Below are 16,930 nucleotides of genomic sequence, written 5' to 3'. Positions count from 1 at the left end.
TAAACACTGATCTTCATGTTTAGTTATGCTTTGAACTGAAACTTTACATCTTAAAAAAAAAAAAAGACTTCATGTGTCTCATGCCTCTGTCGTCTTTGATGTTTTTTGTTCCTTCTCCAGATGTTTCTGTAAAAAAAAAAAAAGTTCAGTTTGTGTAGTTTTAGCTCATTTATCAAACCTGATTTATTTGTAACTGTATCAATAAATTACAGTCTCGTCTAACTTTGTGGTCGGGGCTTGTGTCTTACCTGCAGCTTGTCGTAGTGTGCTTGGCTGCTGCAGTGACGCTTCATGGCCGTGTCTTTGTTGGTGTAAAACAGGAAACAGATGCGACAGTAGTAACCCATCTTCATGTGTTCCATACCTGCACAAACCGATTGATCAATGTCATGGATGTTTATCACCAACTACTGTTAAAATAACGTTGAACCATGTCTGAGTCCTGTCAGGAGCCTGCATGTACAGTTTTGAGGCCGAGGTCATGTAAATAAACTTTTCTCGCACCGTCCGGGGCAGATTCTCACGATCAGGCTTCAACGTGTGACCGCCTTGCAAGTAAAACTAGGTTAAACAAAAATCTTCTGTCTTCGAGTGTTGGTCTTTTAGGAAGTAGGATGTTTTTATGCAACAATCAATATTTGTTTTGTAAACACAGCGGCAACCGTTTGATGGATTTTCTCACCGATGGGGACGTCGGGGTCGTAAGGCGGCAGGGGCAGAGACGCAGCGCTGGGCTTGTCAGCAGGGGGCGGAGTCTCAGTTTCTTCGTTCTGATTGGATGTTTCCATGGTGGTCTCCTGTTGGTCATCTTCCTGTTGACCTTTGACCTCAGCAGCAGCCTGTTCAAGAAAAACAATCAGCAGCTGATTTGTGGATTACTGATCAGGATTTAGGGATGTATTGATTATCAATCAGTCCCTTAAAACTCACGTCTTTGCTGATGTTCTTTTCATCAGAAACTTCTGGAAGTTTTTCTGCCGAGTTCTGTTCTGGCTCCTCTTCCTTCGTTTCCTCCTCTTTCCGCTTCTTGGCATGTGGCTCGTCGGAGGGTTCGGTGGATTTTTGCGGCGAGCTGCTTTTGGTCCTCTTTGTTCTTTTCAAATACAGCACACTAAAACAAACATTTACTTCAGATTATTCTGAACTAAAAGCTGCTGGGATCGGTTCATGGATGAAATGAAGGTGGAACACTCAACAAATTGAGCTTGTAAAACATTTTTCACTTGTTTTGATCTTGAATGAAATGGCGGGGGGAGAAGCATGATTTGATTGAATTATAACATCCCTGAGGTCAAAGGTCAGGCTGAATAAATCCATTCAAATGTTAGAACTTTTTATTTCACCAGACTCGTGTGTGACTGTGTTTAGGGCTGAAAGATAAAATGAGTAAAACAGAATTATTTATGTTTTACTGCAGGTGTCGTGTAAATTAACTGACCCGTTGTGGAGAGACGCGTACTTCCTGCTCACGTAGACGAGCAGGTGTCTTCCCATAAGCGTCAGCGGCTTCTCTTTACTCGCGTTGGCCATTTTCTCAGCTTCCTGCACCGTTTCCATCTCGATGAAACACTGAGGGGACACAGATTAGAGTTCAGACCGTTGCAACCTGCAGAGCCATTTCAGTCAGTCTGATCCGGTTCTGGTTCTGTACCTCTCTCCTCCACCTGTGCAGGGAGTACTTCCGGATGTTTCCGAACGGCTCCGCGAGCTTCATGACGTCGTCGTCAGAGTATTTAATATTGGGAAGCTGACCGATGTACACGACCTTGCTGGACGCAGTCTGACAGAAACACAATCGACAACTTTACACTTTCCTGCAGATCCAACGACGCCCCAAACAGAATTTTACTCAAACAGGATCAAACTGGTACAACCTTAAACTCCTGAGGAAATTATTTTCTACCATAAACATTTTGTTTTTCTGCTGAGTCATCTTTAACTTTTCAGATTTATCCTTAAAACAATGAAAATTGCTGTGGGTGTGAGGATTTGGTACATCAAAGAAAGAAAATTTGTTTTTAAACGGACTTTCTCTCAGAGGCAGACAAAATTTAAAAATAAAAAATAAAAAAAAACTGTTGGCGGGGGCTCTGCTCTGCAGGTCAAGCACAGCAACTGAAAGTTGAAAGATTTTAACCATTTTGTTTCTGGTTTGTTTTTGAGTCAAATGGCTCTGATCATTTTAATAAAAAAAAAAAAAAATCTATATAACTAAACTGATCAACTGATGTTTAAAAACCACCAAAGAGCTGGAGGTCCTGAGAGAGGGCAGAACTCACCTGGATGGTTGGGTATCTAATGGACCGGACAATCTTCACCTGGCGGCCGCACACTGTCGCAATCACGTTTCTGCTGTAAAACTTGTGCATGGCTATCGCCTCTTCCTCCTTCGCGAACTGGATGTAGGCCTGAGGAGGGAGAGGAGATGACCAGCTCAGAGCCCTCACAAAAATAAAAAAATAACACTGCCTGATTGACAAATTACCAACACACTCCGTCACGTCAGAGTTTCAGGAAGCGCTACAAGAAATCATAACTACAGGATACTCAAGCTACAGGACACCAGGACTATAAAAAACTACAGGTAAGCCGACAGTACAAGACAAAACATATTTGTAGTAGTTTTCATGCCAGGTCACTAGCTGACACTGTGATTGACCTTCATCAGAATGAAAACAGTTTCACCTAAACTGATCAATGCATCAAAAATTAGGTCGGGTTGCCGCTACACGTTGAAGAAGGTGATCAGCACAAACAGCACTCTGATATGCTCACAGAGACAAACTGACGGCAACCGTGGCAAACAAGCACAATTTAGCGAAAGCAATCACAAAAATGATCTGGTTTCACTTAAAATTAGCGTCGTGTAAACTGGGCCTTAAACTACGAGAACCATAAACTCAAAGGACTGAGTGTCCTCGTTCACGACAAACTCAAGAAATCAACGTGAGAAACTTTAAAGGGATCTCAGTCTAGTTGGAAAAATAAGACTATTTGATCAACTTTTGTTCAGCTATAAAAACAGGACCATAAAACAAATTTAAAACTCACACGGACGTCACCGTGTTATTTACACTGCAATGCATTCTGGGTAGAGGACGTAGACCGATTGCTTTGGTGCGAGCTCCACTCAGCGTGAACGTTAATTTTGGACAGTGTCTGGCGTTCAGCGCGTTGATAAAGGAGGATGTAGAAATGACTCAGCCTCCAGCTGAAAATGATGAAGATTGAATGATGAAGAGGAAAGTCGGACAGAAGAGCTGATGTTTGTGCTGCTGCTGCTGTGACAGCTTCTGCTTCCATCACAAGCTTTTCACAACAATCATTGGCATCAAAACACTCATTTATATTAGAATAACTCACATTATATGATAATGAGGACTTGCCCGGCTGATGGAGGACAGTGTGAGGGAGGCACCTCAGCTTTAGCTGTTTAGCTTTCACATTAGCTCCCAAGCTAATTTACTAAACATCATCCGCTAATCGTGTTTCATCATGTAGCTGTTTAGTTTTTATATTTCTTCTATTTTCATTTTATATATATGTTTTCTATGACTGTCTATTGTATGTATCTCATCTGTGTTCTTCGTTTAAAACAGGTCTCTTGTAAATGTCCTCGAGGCTCAATGAGACTAACCTGTATAAATAAAGGTTGAATGATCATTTTGACCCATATACCCTGCATAAAGATAAGATAGAACTTTATTGATCCCACAGGAAAATATTGCATTTTTATTATTATAAAAAGGCACAAGGACTAATACAAAATCCAACTTTATTGTAATATATTATAACTTTTTGGCCTTGACTCCTTGTATTTTAGTCTCCACTGCAACCTATGTATGTCATCGTCCCAGAATGCTTTGCACCAGCAGAATGGTGATATCCTTATGCGAAAAATGTAACAAACATACAATTTTTAAGTCATTAATTGTTTTTTCCACTTTCACAGACAACTTTTAGTAGAATAGGAACATATTAAGGTTAGTATGAGATCCCTTTAAGTTGATTAAGTGACACAAACTCAAGATTTTCATTGACCTGGAATTATTTTATCTGAAGAATTGAACCGACCCGCACGTTGAGTAAACTCTAGTCAAAGGTGCTGCTCATTGACCCGGTTCTCTTTTAAAACCACTGCCACTAAACATGTGACTGTTTCTTACTTTAAGAAATATAAAATAATCAAAAGAGATAAGTTTAATATGTATACGAGATGGGTCTGAACCACACTCATCATCCATCCGTGTGCTGTACCTCGGCTCGCCGGTCCAGAACCAGGTGTCTCTCCACAGTCCCAAAGGGTTTGGCGAGTGCCAGCATCTCCTCGAGGAAGTTGTAGTCTCGATGGAAGCCCATGATGCTGACGACCCTCATCCCCTGATTGAAGAGGACAAGTTTACTCAGTTTTCATGTTCTGAAGCTCAAGCCAACCAACGAGCAGAATTTGTGCAGAAAAACCCAGACAACCACCAGAGTGTGAGCGGGCGTAAATTAAATTTATCCCTTTTTTTGTTTTATGATCAACCTGTTTAAAATGTGCTTCCTTCAGGGAAACAGCAGAAAGTTTCATAAACGTGTGGAGCTGGGATCAGAATACGTACCCCTTTCTTTGTTTGCTCTGCAGAGAAGAGACACAGAAGAAAAGTTAAACACTTTTAGACCGTTTTATTATTAAAACACATCACAACTTCACTAACTTGAGGCATCGGCATCTTTGTGGGCGTCGCCTTCGTCTTCTTCCAGTTCGTCCAGCGTCACAAAGTCCTCCATGTTCTCCATGAAGTCCTGATCCATCTGAGAACAGCAGCATTAAATTTCATCAATTGATTTTCTGTTAACTCCAAAAAGAGCGAGCAAAAACAAATTAACTTCCCCCAAATGGACCCGATCTTTTCTGATCAGATGAATAAAGTCTCACCTAATCTGCAGGTGACCATGAGTTGTCTCACCTTTTCTTCAGGCTTCTTTTCCTCGTCACAGCTCTCTCCTACATTTTCTTCGTCTTTGTTCTTGAGTTCGTCGGTCGGAGTTTCGGTCTCCGTCGCTTCAGTCTGTCCCTCCATCACCTCCCCCTTTGTGACCACGCCCTCAGCTGTGACCTCATCACGTTCAGGAACCTGCGAGGGTTTCAAATGTTACCTCTCAGTCTTGTTTGATTTGTTTTGTGTGTGGGTGTTAATGTTTCACCTCCTTATGCTCCTCCTCTTCATCCTTCACAGACTCAGCTTTTTCTGGCTCCTCCTGGTCTTTGTCCTCCTCCTCCTCCTCCTTGTCCTGCTCTTCAACCTTATCATCTTCTTCATCTCCGTCTTGCTCCTCTTCGTCTTGCTCCTCATCCTTGTCTTGCTCCTCATCCTTGGCTGCGTCCTCCTCTTTCTCACCCTCTTCCTCCTCTGGGTGTCCCTCATCATCCCCTTCGTCTTCTCCTCCCTGTAACACTACTGAATCCTCTTCCTCCTCCTCATCTTTTACTGCTGGCTTCTCCGTTTTGTCTTCCTTCTTCACCTCCTTCTTCTTTGTCTCCTCAGTCTTCACCACCTTCTTATTCTTCTTCCCCTCCTTCTCCTCCTCCCTGCCACTGGATGGAGACTTGGAGGACGTAGTTTTGGTGGAGGTTGATTCTGGTCTGCCGCCCCTCCGGTACTGAGTCACTTGTCTGTGGCTCACACTGAGTAAACAACAAACATCAGATTCAAACTTTTCTTTTCCATCAAGATGATGCCATTATTTATTTTTTTATTTTTCTGAATCAGATGATCTGACTTTACTTTGTTCAATTTTTCTACCTGGATTATTGAGCATGCTTCAGGATATGATGTCATTATTTCTCCATCAGCCTGAATGCTCACTCAGCTTTTACTTTCCTGTTTATTTTCTCTACGTTCTTTACAATCAACCATTTCTGCACACTTGAAGCCGTTTTAGCCGTTCATTTATCAAAACATTCAGCTCACTCAGGAGACCTTTGGTTTTTGTAACATTTTTACTTTTCAAAATATTTAACTTCATTTAAAAATATTTTTCTCCCAAATATACACAGAGATTTATTAAATCTTAGTATTTTGATACATGTAGCTCTCAGCTAGCTCTTTGCGACAAGTAGCAAAATGCTACTTTTAGCTGGCTTTTGTCACTTTCAGCTTTTAATGTTTTGAGATTTTTAAATAGTCTAGTGTTCTGCTTTTCAGCTACAACAGCTCGTTTGCCTGGTTAAATAAATGTGAATAAACAAATAATTTCCGTTCACATTCCTACAGTCAGGTGATGGAAGGTTGCAGGTTTAATACAAAACCAAATGATGCACGACACGGCTCCATCCTGGAGTACTGAACATGAACCAAGTCTGATTCCCAGCGTGGTGCCATCTCAGACCATTCTGCTTCAAAAACACCGTATTGTTCTTTAATCAATGAACAGTCAAGTGTCAAACATCTGGAGCATCTGTCTCCAGATATTCAAGATTCAACTTGTCTGCTGGATTCCTTAGATAGAGAACTTTACTAATTGGCTTTTATGTTTGTGAATGTTCCTGTAAAGTGCCATGAGACAACTTTGTTGTGATTTGGCGCTATAGAAATAAACTGAATTGAATTAAAGTAAATAAAATCTTTTGACTGAAATTTTTTTCTATACCTAGAAATTATCAGTGCGTCATCAGACTTTAACCTGCACAATTAAATCCTCCAGATCAATCCAACAATTTTCAGTCAGGTCATCTGGTCAGTTTCTTTTTTTTTGCTGAAACGTTTCACCTTCCATCCAGAAGGCTTCATCAGTCAAGGTAACGCACAACACAAAACTGATTCTTCCCCCAAACAGCTTACTCCAAAGTGGAACAAACCAGTTATGTTGGCGCTAAGATGGTGGCTTTGGCACGCCAAAACATGAATCAAGTCTGATTCCCAACGTGGTGCCATCTTGAGGAGCTGCTGTCATGGTTACCAGGTGAACCCAGGTGTTTACTCACTTGAGGGTTTTATATTTGGCGCAGAGGTTGAGGCTGATGCGCCGTCCTTCGATGACGAGCGGGTTACTGCTGTAATACTTGACCAGCATCTCTGCATCTTCCTCAGTTCCCAGCTGGACAAAGGCCTGAACAACAACAGACATGTTAGTCACAAAATATTATTTGTTTTGGTTTGAACTTTCCAATAAAGGCTCAGGGTTTACCTCATCTTTTAAGAACAGGTATTTCTGCACGGTGCCAAAGCGTTCAGCGATGGTCAGCAGCTCCCTCTTCTTGTGTTCCTCTCTGGGCAGGCGGGAGAAGAAAACCACTTTGGTGCAAATACTGGGACCTTTGACATCCCAAGCAGGAGCAGCAACAGGCCTTTCCATGGGCTGGTTCCCTGGGTTTTTCTGCAACAGTAGCAGAGTCTGAGTGGGTTTCCTTAGTTCTGCAGAACTAAGAGCAGCAGCCGAGTTACCTTAATGACCATCAATGTCTGGGACAAGTAGAAGGTGATGGGTTTGCCGTACAGAGAGGTCGGGTTCTGTTTGTAGTAGTTCACCATATCCAGAGCTTCTTCATGAGTGTCCATCTCCAGGAAGGCCTGAAGGAGACGCACAAACTGAGACGGAGCAGCTGGGAGGATAGCTTGGACGTTCTGTCTAACTTAGACAAGTCGCTTATTTCCCTCCAGCATGATTTTAGTTTCAAGTCATCTTTAAAATATAATAATTTGTATTATTTTTAATATTCATATTATTTCAAAGTAATGATTTCTAACATCAGACCATTCTGCTTCAAAAACACCGTATGGTTCAATGAACAGTCACGTGTCAGAAACATCTGGAGCATCTGTCTCTAGATATTAAAGCAAATAAAAATATTTTGACTGAAACTTTTTTCTATACGTAGAAATTATACATCAGACTTTAACCTGCACAATTAAATCCTCCAGATCAATGACATTTTGAAAGAAGAGGGCGATTCTGAACAACTTTAAAATAGTTTACTTTCATGTCAATCCATTGTTTTTAACTGGGTGCTTGTCAGATATATTTTTAAAATTATGGCACCGGTAGTATGTCGTATGTTTTGAACAGTACAGAATAACTGAAATTCACGCTTGTTTCCAGACTGACGCATTTCTCCCTTAAAATGAAATCATTCAAAGGGATTATATTAACAGGACTTCAGCTCAGTCATTTAACAACATTTATTTTTATATTTAATAATTTATTGAATTACATTTATCACAGTAGTTACCTTTCAGTATGACTCCAAATATAAGCAAGCTTAGCACATCCACATACCCTAAACCATGTTATTGCTATAATACTGTGTAGAATTAAATTCTGTAGATATTTTTGATAAACTAAAAACACACGAAACTGTTTCACTGAGAGAACATCATGAATTTGGAAAAAACAATCAAGCTAAACAGAGACACAGAGCATTGGTATAATCTGGGGTGTACAAATTTTCTTTTTAAGTGGTTCTAAGTTGAATCCAAAGAACTAAAGCAGCTGAAACGAGTCTCACTGACACTCAAACAGGCTGCGTGCGCTCCCACGGTGGTGCTCTCTCAATTATCAGTTTTGTCATGTGCACAAGTTGAATATTTCTGTACGATAACGATGACACTCCAAACATATTAGCATTTAATACAATTTTAAATTTTAGATACAAAAGTCCGCTTTAGACTAGGCCTGTCACGATAACTAATTTTGCTGGGTGACTGTCTCAGAAATTATTGCGATACACGATAATATTGTTTGAAATTTGACAATAATTAGTAATTATTGTCAAATTTAAGAAGAAATGTTGGTCAGTTTGTTTTGTGTGTAGTACCTTTTTTGGACCACCTGATGGCAGTATAAGACTGTTTGAACCAAAGGATGGATAGTGAGGGAACGAGCAGCGTGTCTCTAAGAAAAATGGGAGGAAGGTCCCTTGACGTGACATGGGCTATCCTTCCTTTTTTTCGGTTCTTAAAATGGCGGCCGCTCGGTGTGGTTTGAGCTCTTTAGCATAGAATTTTTCACACAAAACTTTTAATAAAATAAAAAAAATCAGCAAACAAGTTCTCAGCTTCTTTTTACACTAACTTTTTACACAAAGGCACGGGTTTCAACAGTAAATTTTGGAGCTTTGACAAAACGGAGGTTTTTTTCCTGAGGTCGGCCTGTTAGCTTAGCTCGTAGCTTAGTTTCTCAGCTTGGTTGCTTTTAACGATTCACAAACATGATTTTGGATGGTTAAAACAGATTTTAAAGCAAAAGGGAGGGGTCAGTGAAGAGCACCGGAGTTGAGTCTTTTGTCATCCAGTGTCTTCAGTAGAAAGAGAGACACGAAGAAACAATAAAGCTGATAAATGAAAATGAGGTCGAGAATTTTCATTTATCATGCGATTGATTTATTGCGACAGGCCTACTTTAGACCAAACGTGAGCCACTGCTCACTCAGCACAAGACCTGTAGTAATGACTCTCTAAAACGGTAACATTTTGACTGTGGTTCTCTTTATTTGTTAAAAGCAGTGTCAGTTTAATCTCTATGTAATATTTACATTGGATGGACTTAACACCACCACAAAAAAATAAAATAACACTTTTTCTGCTCCTTTAATTATTACAGACAACGGAAAGCCGTTCTGGCCACATTCAAAATCCCACTTTCCATAAAGCATGGAGAAAGTTTGTCTACCTTTTTGTCGAGGACCAGGTGTTCTCGAAGGTTGCCGAACATCTCAGCAAGGGAGAACAGAGTCTGGTTGCTCAGAGGCTTCCTGTCGTATTTTACCACCACCACTTTGCTCCGTCCCTTGGGAAACAAAAAAACATCAGCAGACATTTAATCAAGAGACACCCAGAGATATGAGACGTCTAATCAGAGGCATTCAAGAGACGAGATCACGAGACATACAATCAGATATCTGAAAAAAATGTACAGCAACAGAGTTTGGACCCACCAGGTTCTGAACCAGTTTATTTGCAGACAGACTGCGATCTCCTCCTGACAGACAAACAGAGTGAATGTTAGAAACCCAACCAGAACCTGTCCTATAAACTCTGTCCTGCCTCCAGCAGGAAATGTCTTCAAGACCTAAAAGATATCAGTGTCTCACCCCAGCTGGAGGACATCCCTCCTGTATGACCTAAAGACATGGGAGATGCTCCCAGCAGCCCTGGTGACATGTTGGGTGTGTCCCGGTGACCCCCACTGGGAAAAACAACAACAATGAGTCTCTTAAACAAATAGCTACTTTAACTCTTTTTTAATGTTTGTTTTTCTTTCAGCTGCCCCATTCTCAGGGGTCGCCACAGCGAGAAAACTCGCACAAAAGATCTGGTAATAGTTTTAAGCCTGATGCCCTTCCTTTCCTGACACAATCTGGACTCAGACTTGCAGCCTCAGGATTACAAGACTGCAGTACTGAACACTGAGCTAATCTTCATTAACAAGGATAACAAAGTGACAGTCTACAACTTATTTTTTACATCGTTACTTTAAATCTACAACAGATATCTGAACCATAGGCTCTGGTTTCTGTAGAACAAATTATTTGCTGCAGCTCAAGAGTCTGAACTCTTGAGTTGGTGCGTCTTACCTCCGACCCGATGCCATCCCAGGTTTCCATTCTGGATACCTAAAAGAAGACATTTAAACTTTCATTAAAAAGGTCACCCTCAGTATACACCATTTGGCCCACTATTGATAACGTTTCCTGTCAGAATGAAGCCAGTTTTTCCCATTTCATCTCATCAGCTTCTGCTGTTAACATCCATCTTTGTAATGTTTTAATTTCTTCTCCCAACAGTAAAGACAGTTCATCAATGAGGACATCAAGTAATGAAGTGTTTCAGGTGTTATTTTGTTACCTTAACGTGATGGAGGGGTTTGAGTACCCCATGGATACTGGGGACTATGGTGTCAGGGGTACCAGCCCCTAGTAGGGTCTCGCATAGCAAACAGTCCTTGGGGGAGGGGTCAGGCTAAGAGCAATTCAAAACAACAAATGCATCAGGAAACCTTGCCCGAAAAAGGGAAACCGAGGCACCACCCTGGAGCCAGGCTTGGGGAGGGTGGCTCACCGGCAAGCGCCTGGTGGTTGAGCAGTGGCTCCTGGGGCTAGGCCAGGTCAAGCCCAAAAAAATAACATGAAGCCGCCTGCATGTGAATCCACCACCTGCAGAGAGATTCATCAAGATTGGGTGCGGTGCATGCTAGGTGGAAGACAAGGGAAGGTCCCTGTCGATGCCAATTCCTGGTGGCATAAACTAGGAACTTGGAACATTTCCTCACTGGCGGATAAGGAGCCGGAGCCTGTGTGTGAGGTTGAGTGGTACCAACTAGATGCAGCTGGGCTTACCTCTACACACTGCTTGAGCTCTGGAACCCAACTCCCGGAGAGAGACTAGACTCTCTCCAACTTCAGAGTTGCCCAGGGAGAGGGGGTTGCCTCTCTGCGACTTTGGGCTGCAGGAGGGAAGGTTCTGACGTTGTTTGTGCTTATGTAACAAATATCAGTTCAGATTATTCTGCCTTTCTGGAATCTCTAGATAGTGTCCTGAAAGGTGTGCCATCTGGGGATTCCCTCATTCTACTGGGTGACTTCAATGCCCATGTGGGCAATGACGGTGTCATCCAGAAGGGAGTGACTGGGAAGAACGGTCTCCCTGATCTCAAACGGTGTTTGCTAATTGGCCTTTTGTGCTAGACATGTTTTTTCCATAACAAACACCATGCTTGAGAATAGGGTAGTTCATAAGAACTTAGTACCAGGCCACCTTAGGTCAAGGTCAGTCAATTTTGTAATCATGTCACTTGACCTGTGGCCCCATGTCTTGGACACATGGGTGAAGACAAGCAAAGCTATCAACTGATCACCACCTAGCGGTAAGTCAGATCCGGTGGTGGGGGAGGCTTCCAAACAGACCTGGTAAACCCAAACGCATAGTGAGGGTGAACTGGGAACGTCTGGTGGAGCCCTTGGTCCATGTAGCTTTCAACTTGCATCCCCGGGAGTTTGCACATGTCCTGGTGAGGTTGTGGACATGGAATCCAAATGAGCCATGTTCAGAGCCTCTAATGGAGATGCGGCTTCCAGGAGTTGTGGACTCAAGGTCAGTGTCGCATGGAGAACTGGGACATAGCTTGTGGAATGGCAGACCAAGGTGGTGGTTCCCATTTTTAAAAAGGGTAATGTGGATAATGTGCTCCAACCATTGTGGGATCACAGTTCTTGCGCCCCCAAGGAAAGTTTACTCCAGAGTTATGGAAGGGAGGCTCTGACCGATTGTCGAACCTCGAATTCAGGAGCAGCATTGTGGCTTCCGTCCTGGAACAGTGGACCAGAATTTCACCCTTGCAGAGTTGCTATAGGGGTCATGAAAGTTAGCTTCTCCAGTCAACTTGTTTTTAAGATCTGGACAAGGCTTGAGACATTCTCGAGGTATGCTGTAGGGGGTGCTATGGGAGTATCAAGTGCCTGTGTTGCTTTTAAGGGCTATCCAGTCCCTGTATAACCAACGCAGGAGCTGAGTCTGCATTCTTGGCACGAAATAGAGCTCGTTCTCAGTGCAGGTTGGACTCTGCCAGGACCGTTCCTTGTTTCCAATCCTGTTTGGTGCTCAGAACAGGATCTCAAGGAGCAGTCGCGGAAAAAAGGGTTTCTAGTTTGGGAACCTCTGGATCTCATCTCTTTGCGGATGATGTGGTTCTGCTAGTATCTTCAGGCCAAGACCTTCAGCATGCACTAGGGTGGTTCACAGTCGAGTGTGAAGCAGCCGGAATGAGAGTCAGTGCCTTTAAGTCTGAGGGCCTGGTTCTTGACTGTAAATGAGTGGAATGCCTCTTCTGGGTCGGGGGGAGACTTTTCCTCAGGTGGAGGAGTTAAAAGTATCTAGGTGTCTTGTTCACAAGTGATGGCAGGATGGAGCGAGAGATGGACTGACAAATTGAGGCCTCGTCCTCAGTAATGAGGGTGTTACTTCAGTCATTTGTGGTGAAAAAAGAGCTGAGTCAAAAGGCAAATCTCTCAGTTTACTAGTCTAAGTTCCGACCCTCGCCTACGGTCATGATGTTTGGATCATGACCAAAACAAGATCCCGGATACAAGACGTCGAAATGGGATTCCTTCATAAGGTGGCCAGGCTCAGCCTTAAAGAAAGGGTGAGGAGCTCAATCATCCAGAGGGAGCTCAGTGTAGAGCAGATTTTCTCACATTTAAAATGATCCTGGAGATCCTCTGAACATGTAAGATACTCAAAGACGCTGATACCAATTTAAAACCAAATTAGCACAATCAGCTCCTAAATAAACCTTTTGTTACTTTACTACTGCCCAATTCTCATCATTCTAACATTTACTGAAATGTGACGCAGCTTGAAATGCAGAATCTGATGCAGCTCCATTAACAGCTGGTATGTTCAGGATCAAAGGTGATAAATCCCACAGATTTAATAGATAAATAGATTTTAGATAGTTCCATCATCTGAAGGTTCCTTCTCTGTTCTGGCTCATCTGTGTTTGACAGAAGCACTCACGTGTCCAAAAATCGGCGACTGTTTTCAGCATGTCGAAGATCCTTAATATGTTGATTCCACTCCTGCAGGAAGAGAGAGATTACTGACAACATTTTTACAACTAAGCCACAAGAATAATTTATTAATTCTGTTGTGAATGGGTTTATCCAAAGAAGGTTCTCCATCTGACTGACAGCTGTGTTTATACAGAAACTATAAAGATTTTATTTCTGCATTATCAGAAGAAAAAAGGGTATTTTTTGGAAAAAAAATAAAATAAAAAGTGTGTGTGGGGGGGGATCTACAGACATATGAAAGTCCACACTATTTGGGTTTTCCATATCAAAATATAAGAAAATGATCAGATTGTTTTTCTAAAACGAGTCTAATCTCAAGTGAACTAAAACAACAAATTCCATCACGTTGTTATTGATTAAAAACTGAACCAGAAAGGGAGACTGGTTACCGTCTTGCTGCTTCCACAGGATCCCAGAGGTCCAGGACCAGTCAGAAGAAGCTACTGATTAACTGATTCTCATCAGTGGGACCACCTCTGTCTGGAGCACACAGGTGTCTGTCAATACTGTGTCAAGGTGGAAAGACATCAGCAATGACCTCAGAGACGCAGCCGTTGCTGACCATAAAACTAAGAAAGGTCAACGGTCATTTTTAAATTATCTGGAGTCCATCATTCCACAGAGAGAAAGATTACCTACAAGAGCAAAACATTAAAGACAGCTGACAATCTTCACAGGAAAATTTACCCCAAAGGTCAGACTGTGCATTGTGCAAGACATGGGCTCCATCTCAGATTCTACAGGCCTGAGTTATGACTTTTTTGGACGCAGAAGTTGCTGCTCCTCCCCAAAAATAACAATGCAGCCTGACTTAGGTTTGGAAAGTTTCTTCTGAAGGAACCACAAGACTTCAGGAACAAAACCAGACCAAAGTAAGTATGTCTACCCATAATGAACTGCAGTAAACATCTCATCCCACTTGTCAGCACAGTGGTGGAGGGCTGATGCTTTGGGTTCCTTGAAGTCACTGAGTGGAGCCTGAACTCCTCTGTAGACCAAAGTGTTCTAGAGTCAAATGTGAATCCATTCTTCAGACAGCTGAAGCTTAAACCAAACTGGGTCCAAGAGGACAAAGATCCCAAACACAGCAGCTAATCTACAACAGAACGGGTCAAAAATAAAAGAACCAAGGCGTTACATTAGTCTGGTGTCCAGAACCTCAACCAAGCTGAAATGCTGTAGTTGGACCTTCAGAGATTGGAGCAAAAACCTAAATGAACTGAAGCAACGATGGAAAGAAGAGTGGGCCAAAACTCCTCCAGCGAGACACTGAAAAAGTCCCACAGGATACCACCGGGTTCTGCTGCTGAAGAAGGTTCTATAAGCTGCTGGATCAGTGCTGGAACGCGTTTTTCACATTCTGGTTCAGTTTTTGTTTAATAAATAACGACTTGTGGAATCTGTCATATTCAGTCAAAGTTGGATTTGTACAACTTTGGAATATTGCAAGGACCAGATCGGTTTTGTGTTCAGATACATAAAACCAGAGAGCTGAAAGGTGGACTTTTTTTTTTTAACATGGCTAACTTTTATATTTCAGCTTTTCTGTTAAGATTCCACAAAAATAAAATAAAAGCCAATATTGAATTTGTGAGTCTGAGGAACTTTAAAACTCACAAGTTGTTCAAGATCACAAAAAGCAAACCAAGATTCTCCAGGAAGTTAAAACTGAGGAGACTCAAGGGGAAGATGAAGCTGTAACGTTACCTGCTTTATCAGAATGAACACAAAGTAACAGGAAGTGACCTGGATCAGCCCAGATCAGACTGTAATCTGCTGCAGAGCTTCAGAGTAAGAAAACCAAGAAAAGACTCATGCTGAAAAGTGATTAAAACAAAAGTTACATGAACTGGAGGTCCGATCTCTGGAATCATGAGGAAGGAAACTGTCGCCACAAAAGGCTGAAACATTTACAATTAGTCCCAACAGAAAAGCAGAAGCAGGTTGGACGTACTCACCATGGAGGAATGAACGTCAATGTTACAAAGAGAGCACACGTGAGGGAACATGGAGGGAGCATCTCCCAAGAAGTCCTGGACTTTTCCACTTGACGGGGAGCCCATCCTCCTCTGCATAAAGACAGGGTCTGACAGCAGCGGCCCCGTGCCGAGTCCTCCGTAGGACGTTTGGCGGGAAAGCTCTGAATATGGCCTCTCTGCTCTCCCATCTCCAGCGCCACCATAACTAGAACCAAATCCCCGACCAGAGGAGACATTCTGCATGGAGCCGAACCCAAAGTCTGCAGAAGTTTGAGCCCGGGCCGGGCCTGGACCCAGAGGAGAGTCCCATCTGTCTCTTCCACCTTGATATGAAGCCTCTGAAGATGTCCCCCCCCTCTCTCCTGAAGCCCCCTTGCGGCTCTTGAGCCGCATGAGGATGCTTGGTAGTGTCTCCACTGTGATTTCGTCTTCAGGGATTTCAGCCAGTACATTTAGGTCGGAGGGCGTCAGCCCTAAACTGCTAAAGAGCTTCATGGCGCCGTTAAGATGGTCGCCACCTCCGCCGCCCCTCATCAGCCGTCCAGATTGCTGCTCGCTCATGTTGAAGTTTAAGGTCTTTGGAGTATATAGGAGTCACCAAACCCACAGAGAACTGTTCCTGACTGTCGCTGCCTACAGCTTCTGAGACATGAACATCAACAGGAGGTGGCAAGACAGAAGCAGGCTGCAAAGATTCTCAGTGGATGAGGAAATGTCAAAGTGAAGATGGACTCCTCTTCTTACTTCTGCTGAAACACAGTGAGGCAGAAACAACCTTCAAACAAGAGTCCAGTGAGAAGACAAAAGTGGGAGGAGCCACCTGAGCAGGTGGGACTACTGAGGAGGGAATATGAGGATGTTAAAGAGACAAAGACGTCATCACAGAGCAGTGATGGAGACCCTGTCACTGTGGAGGAGCAGGGTCAAAGGTTTCAGACCTTCATATGAATATCCTTCAAACAGACTGAGACGTTAAGAAGAAAAACTTCAACAAAAGAAGGAAGGAAGATCAGCTGCTCTGAAACTGTCCAGCTCTGAGCTTGTTTCGTACAGAAGGGAACGTTAAGATGCACTGACCACTAAAACTGTCTGAAATCTGCTTTTATCTGATAAGAAGCAAAAGAATAAATCCTCTTTAAAATATTGCTCTCAGTACATTTAACAAAAAAATTTACGGAATCCACACTGACCTAAAAAACAAGTAGTTTAGTTTGATTTTGTGTCAAAATGAAAAATGTATGAGCATTTTTAAATGGTGGATTTAAACATCTGGTTTCAACTGTAGCTGCTGATTAGTCCAACAAGTTCTAAGAATAATAGGATGTTTGCTATGCACACTATTTAATTTGTAAATATATATATATATATATATATATATATATATATATATATATATATA

The 16,930-nt window shown here is 42.4% G+C and overlaps 1 protein-coding gene across 1 annotated transcript in view; it reads right to left on the bottom strand.

The window, feature by feature from the left end:
• Positions 1 to 65: 65 nt before the first annotated feature.
• Positions 66 to 16,930, bottom strand: part of matr3l1.2 (matrin 3-like 1.2) — an 18,033-nt gene continuing 1,168 nt past the window's right edge. The window contains exons 2-22 of the mRNA XM_037675183.1: positions 15,511 to 16,277; positions 13,497 to 13,558; positions 10,559 to 10,597; positions 10,076 to 10,170; positions 9,920 to 9,963; positions 9,655 to 9,771; positions 7,431 to 7,556; positions 7,174 to 7,362; positions 6,971 to 7,095; positions 5,191 to 5,671; positions 4,953 to 5,120; positions 4,701 to 4,797; positions 4,605 to 4,621; positions 4,258 to 4,380; positions 2,280 to 2,408; positions 1,652 to 1,780; positions 1,439 to 1,569; positions 931 to 1,111; positions 683 to 839; positions 249 to 364; positions 66 to 126 (exon numbers count right to left, since the gene is read on the bottom strand). Coding sequence (XP_037531111.1) covers positions 79 to 126; positions 249 to 364; positions 683 to 839; positions 931 to 1,111; positions 1,439 to 1,569; positions 1,652 to 1,780; positions 2,280 to 2,408; positions 4,258 to 4,380; positions 4,605 to 4,621; positions 4,701 to 4,797; positions 4,953 to 5,120; positions 5,191 to 5,671; positions 6,971 to 7,095; positions 7,174 to 7,362; positions 7,431 to 7,556; positions 9,655 to 9,771; positions 9,920 to 9,963; positions 10,076 to 10,170; positions 10,559 to 10,597; positions 13,497 to 13,558; positions 15,511 to 16,092 — 3,156 coding nt within the window. The 5' untranslated portion in view covers positions 16,093 to 16,277 and the 3' untranslated portion in view covers positions 66 to 78. The remainder of the gene's footprint in view (positions 127 to 248; positions 365 to 682; positions 840 to 930; positions 1,112 to 1,438; positions 1,570 to 1,651; positions 1,781 to 2,279; positions 2,409 to 4,257; positions 4,381 to 4,604; positions 4,622 to 4,700; positions 4,798 to 4,952; positions 5,121 to 5,190; positions 5,672 to 6,970; positions 7,096 to 7,173; positions 7,363 to 7,430; positions 7,557 to 9,654; positions 9,772 to 9,919; positions 9,964 to 10,075; positions 10,171 to 10,558; positions 10,598 to 13,496; positions 13,559 to 15,510; positions 16,278 to 16,930) is intronic.

Source organism: Nematolebias whitei, chromosome 4 (genome assembly GCF_014905685.2).
Source record: "Nematolebias whitei isolate Nwh7 chromosome 4, NemWhi1, whole genome shotgun sequence".
Classification (NCBI taxonomy): domain Eukaryota; kingdom Metazoa; phylum Chordata; class Actinopteri; order Cyprinodontiformes; family Rivulidae; genus Nematolebias; species Nematolebias whitei.
The sequence above is the reverse complement of the archived record's forward strand: the minus strand, read 5'-3'. Positions and strand labels throughout refer to the sequence as shown.